At 42.8% G+C, this 27133-nt stretch overlaps 2 protein-coding genes across 3 annotated transcripts; one reads left to right on the forward strand and one right to left on the reverse strand.

Moving 5' to 3' along the window:
- LOC133976088 (tumor necrosis factor receptor superfamily member 13B) lies at positions 1 to 6464 on the forward strand. Of its 2 annotated transcripts, XM_062414179.1 has the most exons (5): positions 1 to 80; positions 2036 to 2170; positions 3007 to 3123; positions 4535 to 4813; positions 4951 to 6464. In XM_062414179.1, exons 2-5 carry the CDS (start codon positions 2056 to 2058, stop codon positions 5223 to 5225), a joined length of 786 nt encoding a protein of 261 aa, XP_062270163.1. In that variant the 5' UTR covers positions 1 to 80; positions 2036 to 2055; the 3' UTR covers positions 5226 to 6464. The 2 variants fall into 2 exon arrangements, with proteins under 2 accessions (XP_062270163.1, XP_062270164.1); XM_062414180.1 differs by lacking the exon at positions 1 to 80 and having other exon boundaries at positions 1733 to 2170; positions 4535 to 4786.
- Positions 6465 to 6472: 8 nt separating this feature from the next.
- usp22 (ubiquitin specific peptidase 22) lies at positions 6473 to 27051 on the reverse strand. The gene is made up of 13 exons (XM_062414181.1): positions 26567 to 27051; positions 20415 to 20547; positions 17319 to 17432; positions 16661 to 16762; positions 14912 to 15078; positions 14677 to 14824; positions 13425 to 13527; positions 11794 to 11952; positions 10018 to 10144; positions 9655 to 9746; positions 9355 to 9417; positions 8659 to 8808; positions 6473 to 8218 (listed from the first exon to the last, which is right to left on the reverse strand). Exons 1-13 carry the CDS (start codon positions 26684 to 26686, stop codon positions 8176 to 8178), a joined length of 1521 nt encoding a protein of 506 aa, XP_062270165.1. The 5' UTR covers positions 26687 to 27051; the 3' UTR covers positions 6473 to 8175.
- Between the last annotated feature and the right edge of the window lie 82 nt (positions 27052 to 27133).

Here is a 27133-nt window from a genome sequence, read left to right on the forward strand (position 1 = left end):
CATGCTGAAATAGAACACAGGCCTTTCTCACTCATCATCTTCAAACCGAGGATTCTCCCGCTGCCTCTTCGTCTCACCAGGTAAGCCGTTCCTTACAAAGTGTCATTTTCAACGCACACAATCAAAAAAGAAGACAACTCAATGACTATGTGAAGACAGCTGTTTCTAATGGTTTTTGATTTGCATGTAAATAAGCACCTTTTTAGTGACTCACAAACATAGTGTGCGTTTGTCTTCGTTTCTCGTTGTACAATCCGAGAGGGGGCACATGAGTGAGACCTCGAGATGTGAATTAAAGAGTGTGACAGATAAACCCGAGAGTAAATCAGCCTTGTAATTTGTCGTGTTTGAGAAGGGAGTGCAGGGCGGAGGAGTTTTTGATGTGTGTGTCTTTCACGGTCCGCTGCCTCAGTGCTCGCCGGAGCGAAGAGGACAGCAGCTACGAGCAGAGGCATGGTTTCTGAAAGGATGGAAGTTCATGAGTTGCAGTGAAGGAAGTGTGTTTGTGCAAATTTGTTTGCTCGACAAGAAGTTTTAATAAACCAGAGTGAGTGGGTCTGGGCCTTCAGTATATAACAGTGTTTAACTGGTTCAATAGCTGTTGACACCTCAATTACACAGATATCCAATAACTGAAATCAAAAACACCAGCAACCAGACGTAACCAGAACATCGGAAGTAGTCCTCCTTGCTACAAAGTTTGAAAGTTGAATATATCGTAGGATTATGATGTGCTATAGTATAGTATTACAAATTATATACTGTATTTAGTGTAATATTCAACAAATCAACCGACTTTAACCCTGCAACACAATGATTCTTCAAGCACATTATAGCATAGTGAAGTATGATATAGTACAATGTTTTATACTATGGTGTACTATATCTCTACTACACGATAATTCCTCAAGCACTATATACTACAGTATAGAACAGTACAGTTCATATAATCTGATATAGTGCTTTATACGATACATCAGCATTCTATATTCCTACTACATTATAATTCTTCTAATACCAAAAATTATAGTCTAACATGGTATAGTGTAATATATGAGAAAACATCGGCCTATAATCCTACTACATATTAATTGCTACAAGTACAATAAATGATGGTATATTAATCTATACAACAGCATACCACAGTCCTACTACATCTATACAATGATATTAAATGCAGTATACTATGGTATGGGCTTTACTCTATGATACAGTTTAATCTGGTATAATCTAATGTAATACAAAACACCAGTCTATTCGTACTTCACAACAGTTAGGCTCAGTGACACAACCCAGAAACACCTCTTTCTACGGCAACATATTCCAACAACACAACAAACTACATCCTCCAGAATGATCACAACACTGAGTCTCAAGAAAAGTGAACATTACAACAACAACCGAGCCTCACATGTTCCCTCAGCCTCCGTGTGGACTCAGCTGAGGAACAGGCCAGCTGCACCACCAGAGACAAAACAACCAAGTCACCCGTTGGGTCTAAAATACTGTAGCTCCATATTTACACTGTGCTGCAGCCCGACCAATGAAATCACATGACAGGGGCCAATCAGAGGCGTGTCTGTGTTTATGTTTGTTTTTGTCTATTTGTTTTACAGAATAAACTATCAATTCATGTTTGAATTTGAAGTAAAAAAGTTATGTTTATCTTCTTGAGATAAATTTAATATAGTTGTATTTTCTTTTAATTAATATGTATGTATAGTTTAGTTTATGGTTAAACAATTACAATTAAAAGTCCCAATTACGTTTGTTTGTCATAAGGGTTTAATCCCAACATCTAGACTTTCTTTTAAATTCATATTTATGTCTAAATCAGAACCTGATTTCTTTTCACCCTGGTATCTGTAGTCAGGCTCTGGAATTATTTATATCATAATGACAGCTCTCAGTATTATATATTGAACTGTATTATCCCGCCTATTTTGTTCACTGGTTACGTAGAGCCACATGTGCACACTTCCTCCTCTCATAACCTTCCTGTGTGTCTGTGTGTTGTCGTGCTCGTGTTCGTCAGAGTGAGAGTGATCAGGGCCGATGGGTGGAAGCTGCCTTGAGGGTGAGAACTGGGACAAATTGGTGAAAAAATGCATGAGCTGTCGTTTGCAATGCCAGAAGCCGTACGCCGTCAGCAGGTGCATCAGTTATTGTGGTGAGTACACACATGCACACGCAGACATGAGGTCAGGGGGATGAGCGGCCGTGAGGTTCAAAGGTCAAAGAGACATTGATCACTGAAGCGCTGCCTCGTTGTTTCCGTTGATCTCCGGTCACCCTGCTCCTTCTCACTGCATCGTCTGTTCCTCCTCCTGATGAGGTTCATCAGATAATGCTAAAAGGAATTTCAAACAGACTTTGGGTAAATTACGTAAAAATAAGAAAACTGTTCACTCCAGCCTTTTCTTATTGAATTGATTGTGTCTAAAGGATGATACAAACTTTAAGAGGGTTGGAGCAGAGGCTACGTTTGAGGGGAACGAAGCAATTCAGTTATTTGTCAGCAGGAATATGCAAAAAACGCTGGCCGAGACAGAACACATTCAATTCAGGTGCAGATCCAGAAAAAGATAAATAAAAAAATGTCCACTTTCTTTAAGATTGTGACATATGATTGTTTTTTTTTGTTTTTTTACCCTGAAGATAAATGTCTGGATCTTGATGATTTACATGTGGTTTTATATGGGGACTGTTGTTTCTTTCACTGTTTTATATCTTGAAGGAATTACTCATTACAAGTTCCATCAACAGTGCTAACAATGAGTTATAGATACACAATTATCAAAGGTTATAAAAGTATTTCTTCCAAAAGTTATAGAAAAAGAAGAGAACTCGGAGGACGACAAGGCTACGGCTCTATTTCGCCTTCTTATTGAAAGAGAAAAAAGTTCTATAGTTTTCGATAGACAAACATGACATGACCTCCTTGGCAGAGGTGAATCAAGTCCATAGAAATGCACAGGTTTGATTTCACATGTCTTCCTGCATCAGAGTCCACACAATGCAAGCGGCTGCCCGGTCACTACTATGATGTGCTGCTGAAGACGTGCATGAGGTGCGCTGAGGTTTGTGGCAAACATCCAGCAGAATGCTCCCAGCACTGCCACAGTGAGTAGTGACCCTGCTGCTCTGGATTAGACCTTTAATCATGACCTTTCTTTTCCTGTTACCGCTCTGTTTGGATGAAGGCATTGAGTTTAGCTGCATCGACAGATTACTGGCATAGAGGGAACTCCGGTCTCAGGAGAAATGAACACAGACTTCAATGCCTTTCGTGGAAAGTCAGCTGTTAGAAAACAAGAAGATGCTTCGAACCTTTCGTTGAATGTATGTCAGTGAAGAATGCAGTGGTGCGATGCCCTCGAGAGCCGGGGCTCATTTGGTCAGGAACCATTGTTGCTTATATACTTACAAACCACAGAGCTGAACAACAAAAGAAGAAAGTTTAACGGTCCAAACCAACGATATATATATAAAGGCTAGATGTCTTGTCCGCTTTGCCAGCCAACGGAGTCGAACGTCCGCACATGGCGGCCATCTTGCCACAGGCGGCTCGCCCATCCATAACATTGTGTTGGTAGTGGAACATGTAATTTTTAAATAAAATAAAATAAAATTATTGATGTATATTTGTAAAGGGAAAACTTGTACCTAAATAGTACATAATTCTATTTTTTTGAAAATAACATAAGTATGCAGTGTCATAACTACATCTCTGACGTTTATAACAAACCAAACCGTTTAAAAATCGATTGAAAATTGAGCAAGTTATGGTTATTTAAAAAGTGCGTACAACTACAACACAATGTTATGGGTGAGCGAGCTGCCTGTGGCAAGATGGCCGCTATGTGCGGACGTTCGCGCGGGTGGCCGAGACATATCGACATATCTACATATCTACATACATATCTATCTATCTATCTATCTATCTATCTATCTATCTATCTATGGTCCAAACACTCACGTGTTGACACTACTTTTGGCACCTGAGCAGAACTAGACCCAGAAGGTTTAATGTTTAACCCCTCGTCAAAATCGTCCGTCTCAATTTTTCCACCTCAATAGCAATAGTTCGTCCATTCATAAATCAGACAGATGCTGAAGTGCTGATTCATGCCTTCATTTCGCGCCGACTAGATTACCGTACTGCACTTCCTACAGACATCCAAAAGAAAACAACACTCATTTAGAACTCTGTTAACCAGAACCAAGAGGAGAGAACATGTTAGTCCAGTCCTAGCTTCCTCTTACACGCAGGATGGACTACAAGGCTCTCCTCCTCACTTGCCTGAAATCCTGTGCTCATATCTTTTTAAATAATCTTCTTTCATTTCTATTCTTATGCATTTTTTTTTTACTGTATTTCTTTTTCTTTTAAATGTCATTTTAACATGTTTGTGTGTTTCTTAAAATCTCATCTTGCATTTATTATGACAGGTGCTAAACAAAGGAAGTTAATCATTATCAGGATTATGATTGAAGGTCTTTTCTACATTTTCTATCATTATCCCCCCAACAGCTACGTCACCTCCTGTTAACCCGAAAATGCTCCTACCGAACTCCAGAGAGCTCTCGGTGCCGATGGCCCTGGAGGACTCCACGCTCCTGCTCTACTCTCTGCTGGCGCTGTGCATGGTGCTGCTGTTTTCTAGCTTGTCTTTGGCCCTGGCCGTCTTACTGAGGAGGTCCAGGGCCAAAAGCTCCAAGCCGACATCAAAGGAGGGCAAACAGAAGCCGGTTGTGCAGCCTGGTGAAAAGCTCGGCCTGCGAGGTGGGCAGCTGGGGCACACTTCCAAAGGTGTGTGTAGTGTGGTTGAATTCAAACACCCTGCAAATGAAAGAACAAATAATTATCATTTAGTTCAAACCTCTTCCACCTCTGAATTGATTATCTCGGCATGTGTTTCTCATTTGATCCCTTTTGTCTGTCTCTAGATTTTGTAACAAGTTCAGGCTGCCCCCCGAACCGTGAGCAGTCAGATGACTCCATCCCGACAGAGACGTGCGTGTGCATCCACTGTTTCCCCGACCTGAAAGCCCTAGGCCAGAGCAATGACAGGCCACTGGGACCACAGCTCTCCTTCAACCAGCAGGCTGGCCTCCCGGGGGCCCAGACCACGAAGGGCAGGCCTCTCTGGACTGAGCAGAACCTCCATGGACCAGGAGGGGACAGCACTGAGATAAGGTTCCTTTGCTCCCCTTCAAATTAAAGGGTCTCGCAGGAAAAACCGGAATGGATAACCACGTCCCCAACGCACCGGAGATGTTCACCAGTATATGATAAGAAAGGATTATCGAATCCTCTCTTCACAACAGGGACATTTTCCGATGTTACAGCAGCAAGAGATCAGACAAAAATAGACGAGTAATTGCAATTAAACATGCAATTCTTAGAATCGCAGGGAAATGTCACAAATAAAATGGAATAAAGATCAATTTATACAATGTAGAAACAGAATATATACAGTGTAATACTGGATTTTTATTAAAATGTTAAATTAAAACATGGTCTCAAAGCAACACTATACATTTCCCCCCCGTTAAAATAGTAGCCTCTAAATTTGTTTGACAGCAGAATAAGTCGAATTTGAGAGAATGAGGCGTCTTTCGTTCTCACTCCTGAACGTCTGCTCGTACACTATGAAACTATAGTGAGCAGGTAGGATTTCCTGTGACAAGTGTGAAACTGATAGTTAGGTGGAGCTTTAATTGTCAGGATCAGGCCCAACGATTTCAAGAGTCATGCTGAAGTGTAAATCAGCTAAAAGGCCTCAGGCAGCTTTAACAACTTCCTCGTTTGGTCCAGACCTTCAGACTTCTCAGCTTAGTCCAAACCATGGGGCAACGTTTAGTTTAGTCAAAACAGAAGTACTCAATCCGGATCCAACTGAGCACTGGTTCGGTTTGTTTGCAGTGTGAAAACACTTCTTTGGATCGTTCAGACGTGCAGTAGATATGTTTGAATGATAAGGATGATAGTTATAATACTATAGTGATATTACAGTTGCAATTAAATTACTATTTCAGAGCCCAGAAACATCTGATTGCTAACTCACTGTAATCTCACAATCCGAAAAGTAAAACTCAACATTCAACAACTCATGACAAATTGAGTAAAACTGTAAATTAGTAAGCAATGAATGGGCAGATGACACAATGTGTTCATCTTAAGAAAAGAGAACTGATTATAGAATAGTGACTCAGTGCTGGAGAACAATCTGCCACATGAACGAATAAAACAAACAAAAAACTGTCAGGTGTTCTTATTGTTACCACCACTGGGAGTCGCCAAAGTCAATAATGTTCAAGTTCTTATTGGGACTTTGTAGCAGACGCTGTCTGTATTGTAGGCACAGAATATTGTGTGTACGTGTAATATAAAAAGAACAATATGTATCATCATGATAAATAAATGTATGTATCATTAAGATAAATAAAAAAGCAACACAAAGGAGTCTACAGATATAGATATTTCTTTATTTGAGTGTCCTTCAATGACTGTGTCCAGTTCTTGCAGCAGTAACATGTGTGTGTGAGGAATGACTGATCGGGTCGATCGCTTTCTTTTTTCCTATCACGACCCCCTGTGGCTGGATCCAGCGATATTAAGGAACTAATTGACTTGAGGTTTCACCATTTGTCTCTTACATACAAACTGTACATAGATACTTTTACATACATCATCAACATGTGGAAAAAAAAATCCTATCAAACTGTGATACCCAGCTCAGACGGCATGCTGAATGCAAGTACTGATTCAGTACACGGACACACGGTACATACGCACGCGCACAACACACGTGCATACAAACAGGAACACATACGCACTGGGTTTTTTTTCTTCCTCCTCCTCTTTATACGCAGTAATATTTTATATAAACACATACGAGCTCCCCCCTCCCCTTTCTTGGGCACATACGAGTGCACACACACCAAACACGCACGCACACGCACACACTTATATACAAACACACCGAATTAGAGCGACATGCGGCCGACGGTTAATACTGCAAGATCGAGCTTATACACACCTGTACTAGAAAAAAAAACACCTTCCTCGATCAATTTTTTTACCGTTTACCTGAAACGGCATCAGGAAGACAGACATTGAACGCATCATTATCGTGGAGATGTTGCACAAAATTTGAACCCAAAAGCCACGTTAAGCAAACAAAGCAGAAAGAAAGCCGCTGTAGCAGCATGTTCACGATAATGATCCGAACCATTTTGCTTTTGTGTTGACAAACATATTTGACAGCACAATGCAACACGCACGATGTGAGAGTTTAGGGAGAGAATGCAAAACCGTAAACGAAACTATGTATAAAAATATATTATTCATTTCCCCTGTGACTGTTTGAAGCAGCAAGGCAGAACATGAGAGATCCTTTATATCCATGTCCTTGTTTCACGGAACATTTCCTAGACAACTACAGAGTCATGAGTAATGAACAGAATCTGTACAATTTTTTGTAACATCATTTGTCAAGCGATGCCCCTGCACCCACCCTCTTTGCATTTGGAACAAAAATGCATAATCAAACTTCCTTCTTTGAAATATTTGGTCATTTGGAGGAGTGTGTGTAGGTGAGTGCTTTAGAGTGTTTGTCTAACACACCCAAGAAATTATATTAAATCAGATAGCTAAAGCAGAGCCCGACGCTCTGTGTCTTGTTATATATGCAGCTGTGTGCGAGCAGCAAGCCGGACCTTGGTGAACAACAGCATTTGTGATCATGTAAACCTTCCCCAGATAGAATAAGGTTGAAAAGAACCTTTCTGCCCTTTCGTCTGTTTTCTGAACGGGTCGACTGATCTGGTAGTGAATTCCTTCTCATCGTTTCCTCCTTCGTCTCCTGAAATTCGACAACATTTTTTTGCAGGTACACACAAATCCCTTCAGCGTATTTTGTTTGGTTGTGGCATCTTGGTTCTATCCCTGCACATCAAGCGGCTCAGTCTTAAATGTCGTACAGAGGAACGTGACTCGTATGTCCTACGCGTGGTTCCGTGTCAGAGTGAGAGGTGCGACTCAGAATGATTCAGGTAGGCTTGTGTTTCGGTTTCCTTCGCCTCTCTGGTCACTGTGTTACCTGTTCCCATGCAACTCCCCTTGCGTGCTGCCTCAGTTCCTCCTGCCGGCTGCGCTGACGCAGGGGACTATTCATACTCCAGGAACTGTTTGTGGTAAAACAAGAGGTACCTACGGAGATAGAAGCAGCAAAGCATCAGATTGCAAAAACACTGAGGGCCCGTGGTAAACCTGCTGTTTAACCACACACGCGTGTACGCAACCGGCTGCGACGCGAACGTTACGATCCATGGACTTGTGTCAGACCCCTAAATCAGACACGTTCTGAAAACAGCAAGTTAACTTGTCTAGTTCTGCCATTCGGTCGCTGATGACCCGCCCACTGACCCTGAAACAGTTGAACATACATCAGAAGTCGCTAATATGACAGATACCATCTTTGAGAAATTTGGTTAAAGCGTACATGGATGAGGAAGGGTTTATGACCTCTACTGCAGCCAGCCACAAGGGGGCGATCAAGTTGACTTTGCTTCACTTTTATGGAGCAGCCATGTTGTCCATCTTTACATGGGGTCTATGTTTCATCGTGAGGCGGCATCGTCAATGCTCACCCTTCACTGTCCAGCACATCCTTGATGCTGGCCTTGGTGATGATGGCGTCGTCACATTTGAACCACTGATCCTTGTGCTGCCGGATGAAGGTGGTGTAATGGCCACTCTCTAGTGTCCCCTGGTGGTTAACCACAGCAAACAGACTATACCTAACACGGATAGAAGAAGAAGAAAGAGAAAAGGGATCATGAAACAGAAGATATACCCTCTTTTACAAATCAGACTGTGAAGATTTACATCAGTGTCTCTGCAGTTCTTTAAAAGTAAGGAAGGAACAGCTGTAAAATGTAAAATAACAGTAGAAGTACAAGATTTCAAAAAGGTTAGATGTTTGACTTGCTAGCAGTTTACAAAATCACAAATCATTTGATCGACAATAGAACAACTAGTTTCTAAATTCTCTCCAGTGAAATAAATTAATTTCTTTGTCACAGAGCAGGTATTTGAAATTATATTAAGGTTGAGATCAGGTTCGGTAATTTCGGCTCCTGGAGTTTTTACGGCGACGCTTGGCAATAATCATAGAAAATATCCGGCACAGATCGGGGCCTCAAACAAAAAACCAGGACCCCTGTCGGGTACAGGTCGGACTTTGCACATTTTGTCTACACTGAATGCACAGGTGGGCACTAAGGCAGGATGAAGCAGCCTGGGAAACCAAAGGAGTCATGTTTTGCTGAGATTGTTCGTCTTACTTGTTGTCGTTGTTGAAGGGGTCCATGGTCTGCTGGTACTGCCCATTCATCCTGCTCTCTTTACTGAATCACACACAACACATGCAACATGTGTGAGTCACAGAAGGGGACCGTTTAAAACTTGACAATCGGGCCCATACCTGAACAACTGAAAGGTTATTATTAGTCATTACTTCTTCAACACAGGTCTCTCTTCCATTGATTTAAGATTTTTTGAAGTTTATAAACAACATGCTTGATTTTCTAATCTTTTGCAGTTTTAATTTGAGAGCTTCCCATCTTCATTTGGACTGTGCTCACCTGGAGGCCATGAAGGGCGTCATGTCCAGCTCCAGTGGGAAGGAGACGTACGTTGTGATCTTCCGCCGCAGTTTGGCTGAATGCTCGAACCTCTGAAACCCATACATGCAAGTGTTACAGCTCTGCTGAGAAACAACCAACCAATCTCTCACACACACGGGAGTGCGCTGCATTCTCATAAGGTCTTTGCATTGGCTTCCATTCATTGGGTACAGCCTATAACCAAAACCTTATTCCAGGACCTTAGAAATTAAACTTTGCCTCATTAGGACCTGAGGTCTACTGGTCCTGACAAGGTCGGTGTATATGCGGGATCCTAAGATCCTAATGAGGTAACAAAAATGAATACACACACACACTTACTTTGAGGTGAAAGCAGGCCACGATGGGCAGCTTCTTCATGGTCAGCTGCTTAGTGGATTCCTGGTAACTATGGCAACCACTGCACTTGATCTTAGCGCTGCTGCCCAGGTGCTCTGGTCTGGTGAACCTAGAGGAGAGGGGACAGGATTAAGTGCACGTGTATGTGTGCATGTGTGGGTTTGTGTGTTTTTCAGCGATGCTGCTGCAGCCACCTGGTGTCCTGCTCCAGTGAATTGGGGATGAACAGGATTTAGTTTCAGTGAAGTCTATCTGTACATGTTGCTCACTGCTCTTTGAGGGTTTAGTGTGATGACGGAGGGAAGTGATTTCAGATTGGTGTTGTCTCCGAGTTTGTGTCTGTTTTGAATAGGAAATAAAAATGCTTTGACGGTTAATGCCATGATGGAGCTAGAAATTAGAATTTGATACACACGAGAAATAATCCATGATTTGAAATACGGTGATAGTAAATACAGGACAATATCCGACCTAGTATGTGAGGTAAGACCAGAGCAGATGCAGCAGCGCGAGCCATGAAGGGGTGGAGTCTGGAGGCTAGAGGCTGGAGACAATGTAAATACTTGCTCAGGCAAACTACCAGATGGACAGGTGGGACATGGTAGTGTGGGTAAAATTAATTTATAGTGCTCGACTGTCATTCTTATACCCGACCTGTCCAAACAGGTAACCCTAACCCTTCTGATATTTTAGGTGTTTTTTGCAAAACAGAGAGCGAAAACACAAAATTACCTGAAAATGCTGGTGCCTGTTACACCACTCAGACTGCAACAGTATGGTGTAGAAAACAGCGCACTTTAATGACCATGTGGCAGGACTGGCAAAGCATAAACGTTGTCGACGAAGCAGCCGGCAGACCACAGCTTTTTCTCACTCTACAAAGTGAAACACCTGCCTATCACTGTCACAGGCAGTCACAGCCTGCCCCCTGCTGCGAGGGAAACATGCATACCTGCACAAAAGAGTTAAATTCTGTCAATGTCTAAATGAGATATTAAACTAAGATGACTTGAGACATATTAATACCAAGGGAGAAATCTGCTGAAACAAATACTTCCCTTCCTAAAGCACATCTTAGGTCTTTCTTAATCCAACAAAACAAACACAAAGAAAACGGTAAAAAAAACGACTTTTTCTGGAGTTTGCCTTTCACACATCCACAACCCAGCAGGAGATTCTCCACTCATGTTTTTGTTAGCTCTTATTCCAAAAACTAGTGGCCAAAATTAAAGTCAATTCAGGAACTCCCAAAAAGGGTTGAATGGCTCTATGATGGTACAGTTTTTATGTTCACAGACTCTGAACACCAGAAGCACAGGCAGCCAAAGGACATTGATTGTGTATATATATAATCCCAGATTATCACACTGTTTACCCTGGTTCAGCACCGATCCCAGTGCTCTACCTACCGACTGAGCTAGAACAATAAAAACAATAAATACATATCTCCAAAAAATATATCTAAGAAAACTGCATTTAAGATTGCAATATAGATGGAGTTCAGGGTGATATTATGTGCTTCGATATTAACAGTCAAGTTTGCAAGCTTGCATTTCATTTCCTGCCTTGTACTTTATTTATTGCAGCCACAGAACAGACGTTGGTAAAAAAAACGTTGGTAGAATTTTTAAATGTATTTTTTATAGATTCTCATCCAACCTCAGCAACCTTTTCCCAGCTGAGGTTGGCGTTCGTCCCGTGTATGGGACTACATGCTGAATATTCCATGACAATGTTTCTTTTCGCTTGGTCAGTTACCTGCGGAGACAATCTGTGAGCGTTGTGGCTCCGGTGGTGTGACTCTCTCCGTTGAGGGCCGATCCGTCTCCTCCGGGGCTGAGGGGCCAGAACGGCGTGGAGGATCCCGGCAGGTCCAGGCTGATGTCCCAGAACGGGTCGATGGTTGTTGAAACACCACTAAGAAGAGGAGGACAGAGAGACAGAGAAGATGATGAGCGTGTGAGAGGGAAGGAAAATACTGTACAGTGCATCTCTAATATAGATTTAAGGAGTTTCTGTGTATCATGCGTTACCCATGTCAGGCATTTAAATTAGACCGAGACAAAAGAAGGGGGCAGAAAATTCATTCTGGCATCAATTTAGCTGCTGGCTCAGAGCCTTGCACTGCTTATGTTGCCAGCTAAGCTTATTCATCTGGGCTGTGAAGATTACTCTGCTGTTGAACGCCATTCAGGGGTGCACTCTGCAGCTGAGCACCGCCAGTTGACGATTTTAAGACAAAGGATAGCAGCTAATAGCGTTTTCAACCTGAGAAAACCTTGGAGGAGACCAATCTTTTATGCAGGGTTGCAAAGGATTGGTGCAGGTTTGGAGCGGGGGTGGTGTTCAGCCTGTGCAGGTGTCCAGTCCGTCACAGCACTGACACATGAATGCAGCTACACGGCTTGGAGCTTAAAACGCAGCACCTCCTTGATGCCAACACTACACTCACTGTCACACTGGAAAAGCTAATGTGAAATCTTTCAGTTGTGTCCAGTAAAGTGTGTGGTAGGTACTGCTCTCTCTCTCTCTATTGGAGGCATTTCCGATTCTGGTATCAGTATCCGAACTTTCAAAAGGTCATACAATTTGTAAGAGACCAACTTAATTTGTTTTACTGGAAAACCTTCACCTCTGATTTGAAGTCCAAGCATAAGGAAAGATTAGACTGGGGCCACAAAGCCGCCGTAAAACTCAAGTTCTTATAAAGAGAATCAAAGTCATTTGCTTCCTATTAAGATAATTATTTTGTACCAAATAAAAGCTTCTCCTTCCCTTACAGGATAAGTAGTGTTGAGTATGGATGGACAGACCTTTATATTGAATTGTAAAATACATCTGTATTGGCACCACATCTGGAGGTTCTACATCTGGCCTAACCACCTGCTCTTGGTAAAGCTCAAGACGTATACATGCAACATTGCAGCTGCACATTTTTCGAGAAGATTTATATTTTCTTAGTAAACCTGGCTCCCTGAAGGGTTTGCATGAAAAAATGCGTATCAAATCATGAAGCTCCATTGGTCTCTCTGGCCACCAGGTGGAACTAGAGATTAGCTTTACAGACTGTACGCCATTACAGGGTCTTCTTGTTGCTGCAGTGTGACAGTGCACTGCATGTGTGTGTGTGTGTGTGTGTGTGTGTGTGTGTGTGTGTGTTTGATGGTGCAATGTGTGAACGGTAGAGTAGAGGAGGGAGGGTCACCTCAAAGAGAGCGATTAGAGCGTTCTGAGAGTGAGTAGCAATTGAAGTATCATCTCTGAACTGCTGTTTGGTCGAGACAGGATCAATGTAGCAGCAGCACTTTACACAACACACCCTCTCTATTACTCTTCAAATTTTTCATATTGTCTCCTGAGAGCACACACGCAGACACACAAACACTTACTGGCAGACTTGACAGGTGACGTCAGACTGCAGGCCCCCTGTGAAGATTTGGTCGATGATGCAGTTACAGTGGTTTGGGTTGTTGGCTTTCTTTCCGTTATCATCTGCGCAAACACACACACACACAAACACACAGTCACTAAAAGCAGTGTTGTGTGACTTCACAGTTTCCTTCTCTGCTTATAAACTGCAGAGAGGCACAGAGATGTAAGGGAGTCAGTGTCGCTTCATCTCTCCCTCCCTCATCCTCTCTTCTCCACTCATCTCTTACTCCAGCTCTCCTCCTCTGCATCCTCCCTGCTTTTTTTCCCCTCACACATCTTCTCGTCTAAAGCTCTTTGCACACCAAGTCCGTATTTTTCTTCCAACATTTTCTCACGTTTAAAAATTAAGACACCGACTGTGACACTTTAACTTTGTTGTTAAACCTCATTAATGTTTTCAGAACAGGTCTGATTTGCTGCAGTTTTGTTTTTTGCACATTTCAAGTTCGAGGATCCATTTGATCAATTGACTTGGTGAGTGAAGACCCTTGGTCATGTTCTTTTCCAGCTGAGTTTACACTATAAATGGTAAATCAAACTGTCTGTGACTACATCCGTTTTTTTATTTGAAAAGTGGATTTTCCAACCAAAACTTGAAACCCTGTCCACAAAAGTGTTTTGGCTCCGTATCAGTTTGAATCCCTGTCCATATTAAGACATCTGAAAACACAGATCATGTGACCACTCACGTACGTAAACAGGAAGCATTTGGTTGTAAGCTGCAGAATTGTTGCAGGTTGATAGAAAAATAGCTTGTCTCTTACGAATGTTCACCATTAAATGCAGAATTTAACTGCACAACAGCTGCTAGCAGAGACAACAGGGTGAGCATCGCTGGTAATTCATTATCAATGTTCTACACTGGTAGCCGGACTACTGCTGGTTGTTCTTTTCTGGAAGGGGGGGGTCATGAGATAGGAGCCTGAACAATCTGCGAAGGCTACTTCATGACAGTAACAGACCAATCAGCAAGCGGTTGCAAGTGTCTTCATCATAGTTTCCAAACATCTCAGTTTCTGCTTGTCCTAAAAAGCAACGTCAGAGTTTTCAAACTACAACAGTGCCAGCAGGGTTTCCAAACTTCTCTGTTTTAGCAACTCAAAAACCCTGGAGTAGTGTGGATGTCAGGTTTATCTGAAGCAGAGTTGATGCGTTTCAAACAAGAATGCAGTAGTGTGGATGTGGCCTGAGTGTGTCTGTCCATTTGACCTTTGCAGTGTCTGTGCAGGACGTCCAGCGCCGCAATAAGGAACTCGTGGGCATCTTGCTGCTCGTAACCAGCCAGGTGACGGGCGTGAGTCCACACCAGGTGGAGGAGGCGGAACGGGATGTGAGGAGAGCGATGGCCTGAGTAGAACTACAGAGGACATGAGGGGGTCTACCACTTTTCTTATGTCTTTGCTTTTATTTGAGAACATACAAACAAAATAAATGAAAACGGTACCTCCTGGAAGAGTTGCGACATCTCACACACCAAGCAGGAGTTGCTCTGCATCTCGCATTTGTGTCGGTCAGACAGGAAGAAGTCACGCAGTAGCGGAGTGTGCGTCAGCGCCTGGACAATGCAGTTCATGAAGCACGTGTTGCCCAGGTTTATCAGACCGCGGAGGCCTGAGAATGGAGCGGAGGAGAAAATGTGATGAATAGTTAAATAACAGGGGGCAACAAAGAATAGATGAATAGAAAGAATGGGGTGACGAGACAGGGAGGAATAAAGAAACAGGGACAGAGAGAAATTGCTCCAAATTTTCTTTGGTTTTTGCAGTGGAGAAAGTAAGCTGCAGTGCTGCCAACGAGAGACACACACACACACACACACACACAACTATGTTGTCCCTGGGGCAACGTTGAACTGCATGCAGGAAACCCTTGTCAGATAACAGCAGACTAAACAAAACGTTCACACATGGGGAGGTGGAAGAAAAGAAGGACAGAGCAGGAGGGAGAGGAAGGATGGAGGGAGTGATATAGAAAGAGGTAGGTAGTGTCTTCACAGATGAGATGAGCACCCTGACCTGGGGTCAGCTAAGACGGTGCGTGGGATGTTAATGGTGCTCGATCAGATCACTGCAGGCTGCTACAAGGTGTTAAACGTATGTCAGCCCTTCTCTCTCCCACACACTGCCTCCTTTCAAGATTCCCTGCTGCTACAAACATGTGCTACTGTTTTTCTCGAAACACAATAAAGAAACCCTCTCACTGTCAATCCATTACCCCGGGCTGTAGATAACTAATCTATAATACAGCAGGTCAATAGGTGGAAGGACAGAGAATGAGAGGTGCTGTCCAGTACTTCACGAACTACCATTTTGAACAAAAAGTGAACATCATGTCCCTCCATTGTCTTCCACTTAGCTTGGTAAATAGGACATCCCAGACGTCCCTCTCCCTAGCCATGCTTTTCTGGCTCTTCCTGGGGGATGCCAGGGTGTTCCCAGGCCAGATGGCATATGCAATCCCTCCAGTGACTTCAGCCTAGTCCGTGGTGTCCCCCTAGTTGGGCTTGCGTGGTAAATCTCTAATGGTAGGTGCAGAAGAGGCATCTTGGCTACGTACCCGAACCACCTCGACTTTCACCTTCCAACGTGAGGGGGCAGCAGTTCTACTCCAAGCTCCCTCCGGATGTCTGAACTCCTCACCCAATCTCGAAGGCTGAGCCCAGCCACCCGACAAAGAACATTTCTGCCGCTTGTATTCATGACCTCGTCATGGCAGAGCTGCTGAGTTGGATTTGTTCTGACTGTGAGGAGTGCGTAATGAAGTGGCCAGTGAGTGTATAATAGTTCAGTAAGTCTATACAGCAGAGGGAGGGAGAGGAGGAGGTGAGCTCCAAACACAGTACTTACAGCAATAATGCTTTCAACGTGCATGGCACCTCTTTTTCATCCTCAGGTAATTGTATTATTTTAGTTTGTTTCAGTTTTTGTCCACAACACACCAACTAACTCACTGTAAGGAGAGAATTTTGCTGTATTCTCCCATTATCCAGAGTACTAGGGGGATCTCACAGATGTCCAGAGTTTCTTCTGAGACGACTTTGTGTTCTCACATATAACCCCTCCGGAAAATTTCAAAGGGATTATCTGGATTCCAAATTGACAAACAGCAACTCAAAACTAGATAAGCTTTGTGTGTATGTGCGAGTGAGGGAGGGAGGGAGAGGATGAGTCACAGAGGGCGAGAAAGAAAGTACCAATAGTACAGTTGGAGGTGATTCTCCTCCTCTTGGGGTTGTGGCGGAGCAGCTCCAGCTCCCTCTTGGTGGGCTCCCACGTTGAGTACTTCTCCCCTATGCCTGAAAAGAAAGACATGTTTGCAACATGCCATTTTTGAGCATTGGGAAGGCAAGTTTATTTGTACATAACCATTTAACAGCCAAACTATTCAATGTGCTGGCACTATACAAGGTGAAATGTTATAAAAGTCTCTAAAAAGTAGACTTAAAACATATTTGATGACATATGAAAGTTGTGTTTGACTCTAAATTGTCTTCCAGCATGTTCTTGGTCTCTTGTGTGTCCAGATCCTGTTGCGAGAGACTAACTTCACATAGCTACAGTTTCTTGGTGATTTAATGTTTAAAAGACTACTGTTGCTTTTCTGTGGCTCAAAACACATTTAATTATCTTTTATCCTTGTTTAATTACAAGAAAACATCTGTTCAGCTCAGTGTGTTGAGTGCTGAGCGACTGTGTGGGACCCTAGTTAAGTGAGAATATCTTTATCTCTAAATACTGTGTGTGCATATTTTAGCAAATTTGAAATTCTATGCTTTGGTGTAATTATTCACACTCTAAATATCTCTTGTTGTGGCATACGTGCACAGCTAAGTGTGTTTGATACCGTCATACCTTGCATTTTCCAAGCTTTCCTTTGCTCCTCTTTGGCAATCTGTTCCATGTCTTTGTCATAAATGTAGTCTTGGCAGATAAAGCAGTAAATTCCTCCGTACAGCAGGTCAATAGCTGGAAGGACAGAGAATGAGAGGGAAAACAAAAAGCTGCTTTATTTCAATGCAGGGACACAGCTCTATTTGATTGTCTTTGGGTAAAAATGGGGCTGTGCGCAGCTACAAGCCGTGTGAACTGCTTCATCTCTTTTTATTCAGACCACGTTGCCATGGTTCTGCGGTTCCAGGTAGCAGAGGTTTATCTGCAGACTTATCCGCAATCTGTTAACACAGTGGACGACAGCGAGGCACAGCGAGGGATGAAGAGAGCTTCAGGGAAGTCAAAAGGTGAGGTGGAGGAGGGAGCTGCAATCTCTCACCCCCATACACTCTCTTAAATCATCCCCCAAAAACCGTCCCTTCCACTCCCTCCTTCATTTCACCTGTTCTGTGCCCTGCAGCTACCTGTTTGCTGTTGCCATGACAACCTGCCTGCAGGCCTCTCCTGGCATCCACTGCAGCGATGGGTGGGGGACAAGGGAGGGATGAAAGGATGGAGGAAAGTCAGGGGGTAGGGAATTAAACTACAGTACGGGATCTGCAGTAACGGCAAGAGAAGTAACGATACAAGTAGAATTAGATGAAATCCTGCAACAATTCTCAATATCGAAAGGGTCATCAGGTAACCATGGGAACAAGAGGACGTTAAAAGAAGAGAAATGGTGGACAGAGACGGAGTGATTACCCCAGTATGAGGCTGCAAACCGAATACAAGTAATAGGGAGTGAAAATGAATTAAAATGCATGAAAAGGTTTGAAGAGATGGAACGGCAAAAATATGGTGGAGAAGGAGGAGAAGAGGAGGGGCCGGGGTTTAATGGAGGCTAATTTCACAGGGTTTGTTGAAGATGACTTAATTACCTCCTCACCAGTCTTCTGAGATCTGTTCCTTATTTAATGTTATCGTTTCTCTCCCTCCTTATTAGAAAGTCTCTAACTGCTTCTTTGCAACATGTAAATCAGCAGCTAACCGAATTAAAGTCACAATGACAATCCGTGGAAAACACACACAAACAAACACCATAGGGGGTTTTCCTGAGTTGAGCGATAATGCAGCGTAAAAGGAGCCTTGGTGAAAACAAATCAGCAGGTTCCCAACATCTGCCAAGCCCAGCTTTTGTCATGGACAATCCTGAGTGTCTCTGCTGCAGCACAGTTCTCCTCCAGACACTGCAGTCTGATGCACTTTACCCAAACAACCTGATTCTATTATGTGGCGAAATTAAAATAAAGATATTGTTGAGTGTTTTGAACAAAATTTTAGTTGGGCATTTTTATGAGGGCCTTGGCAATAACTTGGTTGGGCTTTTCTCATTAATTCAAATCCTCGTCACGAAAACTGTGTTGTCTGTGGCCCTCACAGGACTGTGATAAACAAGACCAATTTCTTTTGGACAGAACCGAGTGATTGGCTGGCGTAGAGTGAATATGGCAAAGACTACAGAAAATGTTTTAGAAGCTCATCATAGACGGATTTCCTTTTATTTCACAACAAAATCAAAGAAAGAAACATGCTTTTTCAGCAGTTGCTTTTACTGAGTGACTTCAGGTGATATTCAGCTGTTTCCTCTGTGATATTTCAGTGTTCTTTTGAGCAATGTTTTGATTATTACATCCCGTGTGTCCCTGTGGGAGTAGCAGGTATTGGGTAGAACAGCCAGCTCTTCTTGGTGCTCTGCAAACACCCACGTCTTTGTTTGAATCTGGATCCAGGCCGACTGTGTCTCTGATGCAAATATTGAGTTCAAATTTAACTTTGCCATTTCTCACTGTGAACACGCAGCAAACAAAGCAACCTCTCTGTGAGATGTGGTAAAAAAAAAAAAGTGAGTGCGTCTCGAAAAAAGATTTTCATGAACTAACTTTTGTGTAATGTTTTATACACAGTTTTAGAGTAATAGTCCTTTCAAAGAAGACACAGACCACTTGCTTTTTCAACTTCATAAAACACATGCACAACACCTCATATTTGGAAGGATTGTGAAGGGGACTGGTTATAATAATAAACTTTATTTATATAGCACTTTATTTTAACCTGAGTTCACAAAACACCCTCTAAACGAGGGATGTCAACACAGTAACGTAGATTTTACTATGCGTGAATGTCCATAATTTGAATGTGCCCTCACAACAGACCTCAGTATCCATTAGTAAGTTCACCAATGCATATATTGCCTCGCATGGGTTTAACGAGGCCAACCTACAGGTGACGTTCAAATACCTTTCTGTCTGTGCTGCAAAGACGTTGCACCCGGTTGTGTAATTGCATTCTCTGTCATTCCAGATTGTTTCTAAATGATTCAACATACGTCTTTTCCCCCCTATCTTTACTCAAAATGGTGGTCTTTCTTGTAATGCTCTTAATCAAAAACCCTACGCATGCACTTATACCCAGCTTGTGCTTAGCTTTCCTGAATTCCAGCTGCAGCTCCTCTCCTTGCGCTCATGCTGCTCTGTGTCATACATCAGGTGGGTTAATGTCCAATATAAAACTAACTTTGAAGAGATATGAAATGAGGACACACAAAGACAGACACACAGACACTGTGGTGTTTATGAACTGTCAATGCTTCATGCAGTCGCACCAGGCTACATCTTCATTAGCCACTAAACTGTATAATTAGCCCCTTTAGCAGCCTCTGTTTTGAGAGAAGCAGCATTACTAACGGCAGAGTGTACAGAGGTGTGTGTATTTGAATGTGTGTGATGTTTGTACTGTCAGTGTGTCTGCTTAGGAGGCAAGTACCAACTCATTTAAGCAAATTGGTGTAATTGCAGATGTGGAAGGGCCAGTGTGACACCCATGTGCACACAGAACTCCAAAACACACCTGCTTCAATGTCATATATGGACACTGGATATATGGGTAGTGCAAATGGCTGCTGTGGAAGAATAAAGGAACTGGTTTTGGGGTCATTAAGAAAATAACAAGAAGAGATATTTTGTCAAAAAACAATTCTACAGTATTTTAATGTGTTTGCTTGGGTGTGTGTCATACCTAGGTTATGCCTTTTGCTCTTGGCATGCTCGTGGATGTGTTTTTTGGCAAAGCAGGCGAAGAAGACGCAGTAGAGGCAGGAGTGGAGTCTGTTCAGGTGGGCGCCGCACATGTGGCAGATACATGACTTGGCCTGGATGGTGGAGGGGGGTTCAGAGGAAAGGAGACAGACAAAGAGAAAGAAGCATTAGTTATCACAACTGTTGCATTTACAGACACATTAACAACATCAGTATCTCTGGTTTCATCTGACTGACTTCAGTTAGCCTCTGCTTAAAAACAAATATCAAAAGATATATTAAGAACCAGGCAGGATTTAACATTGAGGAACAAAGTGTATCATTAAAGGTTGGAATCGGACGCCATGAAGGGGCAGTTTGTAGAAGTGCTGCTGCTCAAAAACAAAGTATATTATTGTTGCCTCATGAGTAAATTCATGTTTGTCGACATTTTCCCTTCAACTTGTGGAATGATAACATGTCTTGGTGTTGTTTTCAGGGTGCTCCGGTGCCAATAACCGACCACAAACAAGAACTGATGCAAGTTTACAGACTCAGTATCATTTGTCTTTCATTCAATGGCTATCCAACTACAGGAAGTACCGTACATCATATCCGTGTGACAGCATCTGTCATTTCCGAAGGTTGTGCTGGTAACATTGTTTATTTTAATTTTTAATTGTTTCAATTACAGTACATCAGAAGCTACTGCTTCACCATTATGTGAAATGTAAGCATTTACTGGACCAAGCCAGCCATTACACAATTTTTTACTTCCACTAATAAATAATTTATCAAGCAAAAAACATTCCACTGAGCTTTTTTTCAGCCTCTGATGCTTTGCACAGAATCTCTATGATCAACTAGTAAGCAATCTAATGGGGACAACTTTCTAGGTATGAGAAAGAGTGCTGTGTATTTGGCTGTAAGTGAATGAACAGAGGTCTAGAAACCTGAGAATAATCAAGTTTATGTGACAATTTGTCTCCCACTTGGCTCTTCCTATTTTTTTTTGCTGTAATGGCTGGAGAACCCATGGCAATCCCGATTTCTGTTAGGTATGGATATTAATGAATCACATTCATTCTGTTTGATAGTCGTGTTGGAAAGATGAGGGGGGTGGTAACTGTGGATGGAGAGTATAGAAGGCAACAGTTCAAAAGCATGCAGATGAGAAGCTGGCATGCCAATGAGCCAGCATGAATATGAGGAGGCGAGAAGAAATGAGCAATGCCTGGGAGAAAAGTGCAGGAGTAATGAGAAAAGACAGTGGGAAGAAGAAAGAAGATGGAGGAAGGTGCAGGGGCAAAGAAGAGACAAAGACAAAAGGACACAAATCAAAGAGAAGGTGATGTTTATAACGTTGATGCTAATGATGCCAATGCACAAGGTTTCAGATTTCAGGTGCTGACCAAATATGTTCCACTTCAGAGTCACCTACAAAAGCACAAACATGTACACTGAAATAGTTAAAAGAAAGAAGGAAAATAAGTGGCAACATGTGAGACGAGTAGTCAGTCTGGAGTCAAAGGACTATGAACTGAGGTGTTGTCTCACTTGCATTGTCTTGAAGTTAACACCAGTCCACCTCTACTGACCGAAACACATGCATCAGTACAAAATCCTTTACTGAACGACACGCACCCGAATTAATTTAGCATTTAATCTCTTTGAAATGCTGTGCATGCCACAGATTCTATTCTGCCACACGGCCTTGTGACAGTGCCAACAATGTCCCATGAAAAGATGCATTTACAATGGCTTGAATGTGGAGAGCACATTAGCATTTGATGCACCACATTTATGGATGGTGGAATCCATTATTTTAATATTTGGGTAATATGCTGCATATTTTCCTTGTTAAACATTGACTTATTTGGGAGCAGCAAATGGACACAACTGTGAAGCTGTAACTAGCGAATAAAAAAAAAAAAGAACGTCAATATTTAAGAATTACTTATTGGTCAAGTAGTTGCTGATTTAGTCTCCATCGGTTAACATTATGATATAATTACAGTTAGATTCAAATTTAAAAGACATTTAAAAGTTGTAAGAAATGCGTCCAAATCATTTTGGACTTCAGCAATCAGGGACTTCAGCTTAGTTTATTTCAGTAACAGGTTTGATACCACTCTGTAATGTTTATTAAACAGGTGTCTAACTGTGCCTCTTAGCATCTCTACATTTACATAATACTATAATAAATTGGTTTGATCCATTCACAAACCAAAGAATAACAATAACCCTGGCCAGCTCTTACCCTCAGTTTCCATTCTTTGAGGTAAGATAATTAGCGTATCACCCCAAGCTATAGCTTCAAGTGAAACCACCAGAGAGGATAGCCACATCAGTTTTCTCCTCTTGGACTCAAGAGAACAAGGAAGGAAATACAAATATTTTGAAAAACAATGCCTTAAACCAGATTAATGACAACCCCCTCCTAAAAGCTGACTAGCAGCCAACTTAAAACCCCTTAGGCAGAAAACCTTAAATCACACTTCGCAATACAGCATAAACATGGACGATGAAAAAAAACTAAGAAACACATTTTCTTATTCCAGTCACACACACCTAACCCTGCATAAGTGCTTATACAGCACATGCATTATGAAAAGGCATCAATATGCAACAATCTCCATGCACACTCATTCTTAGACCTGCCAGACTAACAGTTCACGTGTACTTTCCTAGTCCCTGAGGACGTTCATATAGGAAATCATGTCTCCCCGTCTATGAACACATATTAACAGCCATTACTGCCATGACAACAACAGTCTGCGTAAGGCCCCTAAAGTATTATGACGGTCAAATTTGCTAGTTATGCACAGTAAAAGGTATATATGAGGGTGCAACTTAAGTGCTTGTGAAGGGGTAAAGTATTATCACAAAGCTGTTTTTTTTTTTTTTTACAAATCTCTCTTCCTCTTTGTTGTGTGCAGCGCTTTCATGCATTACTTCAATTTCAAACAAAGCAGCATGGGCGTTCACAGATGCTTCACTAGCAGTGAAGTGTAACCAAGGTTGAGAACCTACTTTGAGGTGGTTGGTGGCGCCGTAATGCCACAGGATAGAATTGTGCTTGGATGTTAGATAATTGGCCCCTCTGTGTAAATGTATCCAATTATGGCCCTCTGATTCAGAAACTAGTCAAAAATATCAGAGGCTGTTTAGAACAGGAGGTCAAGTCAATATATTTTGGGTTTTGAGTACTATCATATGTCATTTTTCATTTTCTCCTCAGGCTTCTCATTGGACTGAGAACAGGTGGCTGCTCAGCCAATTGGAGCTCTTGTCTTCCTAGTGAGGCATGGCCAGTCCATTCACAGGCAATGTATTATAGGCTCCTACTATAGCTTTAAACTCACCAGTAAATGCAAAACAAATGCAGTGCAGCTGTAATCACCTAAACAGACTAAAATGTTCAAACTGGATTTGGTGTGGAGCTAAACACTGAAGCATCAAGCCTGATTCTGCTGAAAATAAAAATAGTAACATAACATAAACTAACTAAGGTTGAAACTAGCGAGTGTTTTCGATTTTGATTTAACTTGTGTAGTTGGGGGTGGAATTGCGGTTTTGTCACTGTCACCATTGGCTAATAGGATCATTAGACACAAGGCAACTCCGCTCAGTGTTGACTTAACATGATGCATGTTGGTGAGAAATGTTTCTGACTTTTGACCGTGCCGCAGAGCATCGCAATGTCACATGACATTAAAATCGAGTGAGAGTAAAGTGGCTCGTTCCCCGAGTCAGGAGCAGCAGCCTCGTTCCCCTGGCTGCAGCCAATGGGAAGCACCTCTGTTACGACAGAACTCTGCCCTAATTGGCTAAAGGCTTCACTGACACACATGACGTGTGGTATGCTTTTTATTCAGAGAACTTCAGAACCGATATCTCCTCTGATCATTTCTCCCACAAGGATATGCAAATCGTTTGATCTCATTCCTCTTGCAGCTCATGTATCTCAGATGAGTACCAGCACCAACAGTTTTCATTTCTAGCAGGAAAGCTTACAAGTTTACATAAAGAGTTTATCAAAAAGAAATTCCTATACACTTTATTGCATTTGAGAGTGATTATTATTTGCACTGTAACATATACTGTAAGATAGAACTAGAGGTTATATTGTGTTTGACTGGTTGAGTCAAACACAATATATATTAATATATACACAATCATATTTGACACGTTCCATATAAATTCTAATAGCGCGTGAAGGACTTAACTGATATAAAATGTAGGCAATATTCCCCTTTTTTAAATCACAATCATTTTCTCAATTCATTGTTTGTTAAAATGTCACAAAGAAAGAGAAAGTGCCCATCATAATTCCAGAGACCAGAATTATATATTAATATCACTTGTTTTTTCAAACCAACAGTACAAACCTCCATGTAACCTTCTATCATTTGGCAAGAAAACGTAAATCCTCACATTTGAGAAGCTGGAAACAGAAAACATTTTTTTTTTCCTGCCACCAGCTCTGGGTTTATAACCCATTTGACCTCTTTCGCTAGGATTCCTTTTTGTGCTGTTGTGCTGAGCACAGGGAGCAGCAGCAGTGGTACAACTCTGACAGGAGACAGCCTTCACTGGACTTTTTGAAATTAATTTTGTGATGGCCTGATAACTGCTAGTGCACCTGTCACCCAGATGTGACAAGACACTTCAGTGAGCGACACGCCAGTGGAGCCTGTGAATTCTCAAGGTGAATGGATGCTTAGCATTCGATGTCTGAGAGGTGTTTGTGACCATCTATGGGGCAGATGCTAGAGATAACAGTAAACACTGAGAAGAGAGTAAATGGTGAGATAATTTAGTAATTTGTGAAAAATGATGGAGGAAACCGGCTACAGTTTATGTGGAAATTATAATTTTCTTTTTTTCTCCTCTGAAGCCACATACACACAACCAGAGTGGATGGTCTTGAGGAGCCTGGTATATCTTGTAAAATTGATGGCATCCCAACACTAAACTTGTATGATTAAATATCTATACGAATACAGAATTGAGGTTAAACTGCAAAAGAAAAATATAGCACATGAAACTGATTAGGTTCCCTCTGGAGTAGGGTTTTTTCTGTGAGAGACATGCTGCTCTCTGAATGGAAAACTAAGAGCCACGATCAATACAAAATGTGGCACCACAGGGAGGTAGTACGCAGCAGGCACAAGAGAGAGCCCTCCTGCCAGTCTTGTCTGCTCTTCAGGGTTCAGGTTGGAGACCCTGCAAACATTTGCAACATACAAACCCTTTGGACGACCAGCTCCCACTGATCCCTGGCACATGACAGGGGGACGCAGGGTTGTCCCAGAGCACACAGGGGTGCTGAGTGCATGCAGATGCAGCAGGCGTGCAGCCATGTTCCCATGCAAATAGTGTAGATATCTACTGTGTTTTATGGATTCCATCAAATAAAAATGTGGTTTTAATACTAAGAACACATGTACAGACACAGTGCATCCTCATGAAAGTGAGGATGTCTGGTGGTTAGACACTCGTGACCAATTCATGTCCAACCTTACCTGAACCACAATTTACATCCAACCCCAAACTTTCATCCGGACCTCTGAAATGGCGTTTTTGCCTTTATTAGAACTGGGCTTTGGTCCCCATGAGGTCCACTGGGCCTGACATGGGCTCAGTGTTATTGCTGGAAAAAGTCCTAAAGAGGCAACAGAAACTGGTCGGCTCTTCCTTTTTAGCAGATTGCATTGACTTAACGCAGTGCAAACGCACCATCACCATCTATTTAGATTAGGATGTGGGGGAAGCATTCACGACTGCCTGATCCCATCTTGCTCCCGAAAACAAGAGAGGAAACGGCAGCGTGGAGCAGTGGCCCCAGCGGTGAGCCAGAGGAGGAAGTGGAGCCACTGCAGCGGCAAAACAAATGCACATCACATCACGATGCGGTCTCCAGCTCCTCGGGGGGGGAGCTAACGTGTGGGGCTAACGGGAGAGCATGCTAACAACTCTACACATGTATGAGTGCATGGCGGGGGTGACATCAATAGCGTCTGTCTGGTGTTTGTTGTTTTTGGAAGGGCGGGGAAGTGTCCTCTCCCTCCCTCTCCCCCTCACTCACACACGAGTCCGTGCCCCCCCCTCCTCCTCTCTAATCACTCGTTTCCGCCTGTCACTTGTTACCTTGCGTTTCCTCGTCTCCGCCGACCCGCTCCACACGAAACACTGATAAATGACCCTCAGGTTCTGCTTCCAGTTGTCCACCTTGAAGCTGCTGACATGGGGGCAGCCCGCGGGACTCATGGTAGTCACAGCATCCGGGGTCGCCGCCGCTCCTCCGGGGGGAAACCGCTGCAGCTCACACCCTGACCCTCGCCGCAGAGCCAGCAGTCCGAACGGGGCTGGCTCGGGCCAGCTCGCCTGCCAGGGTTCGTTATCCGCCGATAGCCGCGCTCTGGCTAATCGGACATGTCCTGGCTGGGGTGAGGGAGACACTCGCAGCAGTGGACATTAAGACGGTTTTGACAGTGACCCTCCGCTGGAAACCAACTTTTATAAGTGCGTTTAAATCCACAGCAGCGTCGTACGAGTGTCTCTCCGCTGAATTACATATTAGCAGCCTGGCTAAAGTTGGTTAGCATTGGAATTTCAACAGTAGCGAGTGGCGTCGGGACACACCTCATTCATAACCGCGGACCAATCAGGGTACAGAGCTGCGCGTGATTGGCGTGTGCCAACTTTAATTTAGCG

The sequence above is a fragment of the Platichthys flesus genome, chromosome 20 (genome assembly GCF_949316205.1).
Source record: "Platichthys flesus chromosome 20, fPlaFle2.1, whole genome shotgun sequence".
Taxonomy (NCBI): domain Eukaryota; kingdom Metazoa; phylum Chordata; class Actinopteri; order Pleuronectiformes; family Pleuronectidae; genus Platichthys; species Platichthys flesus.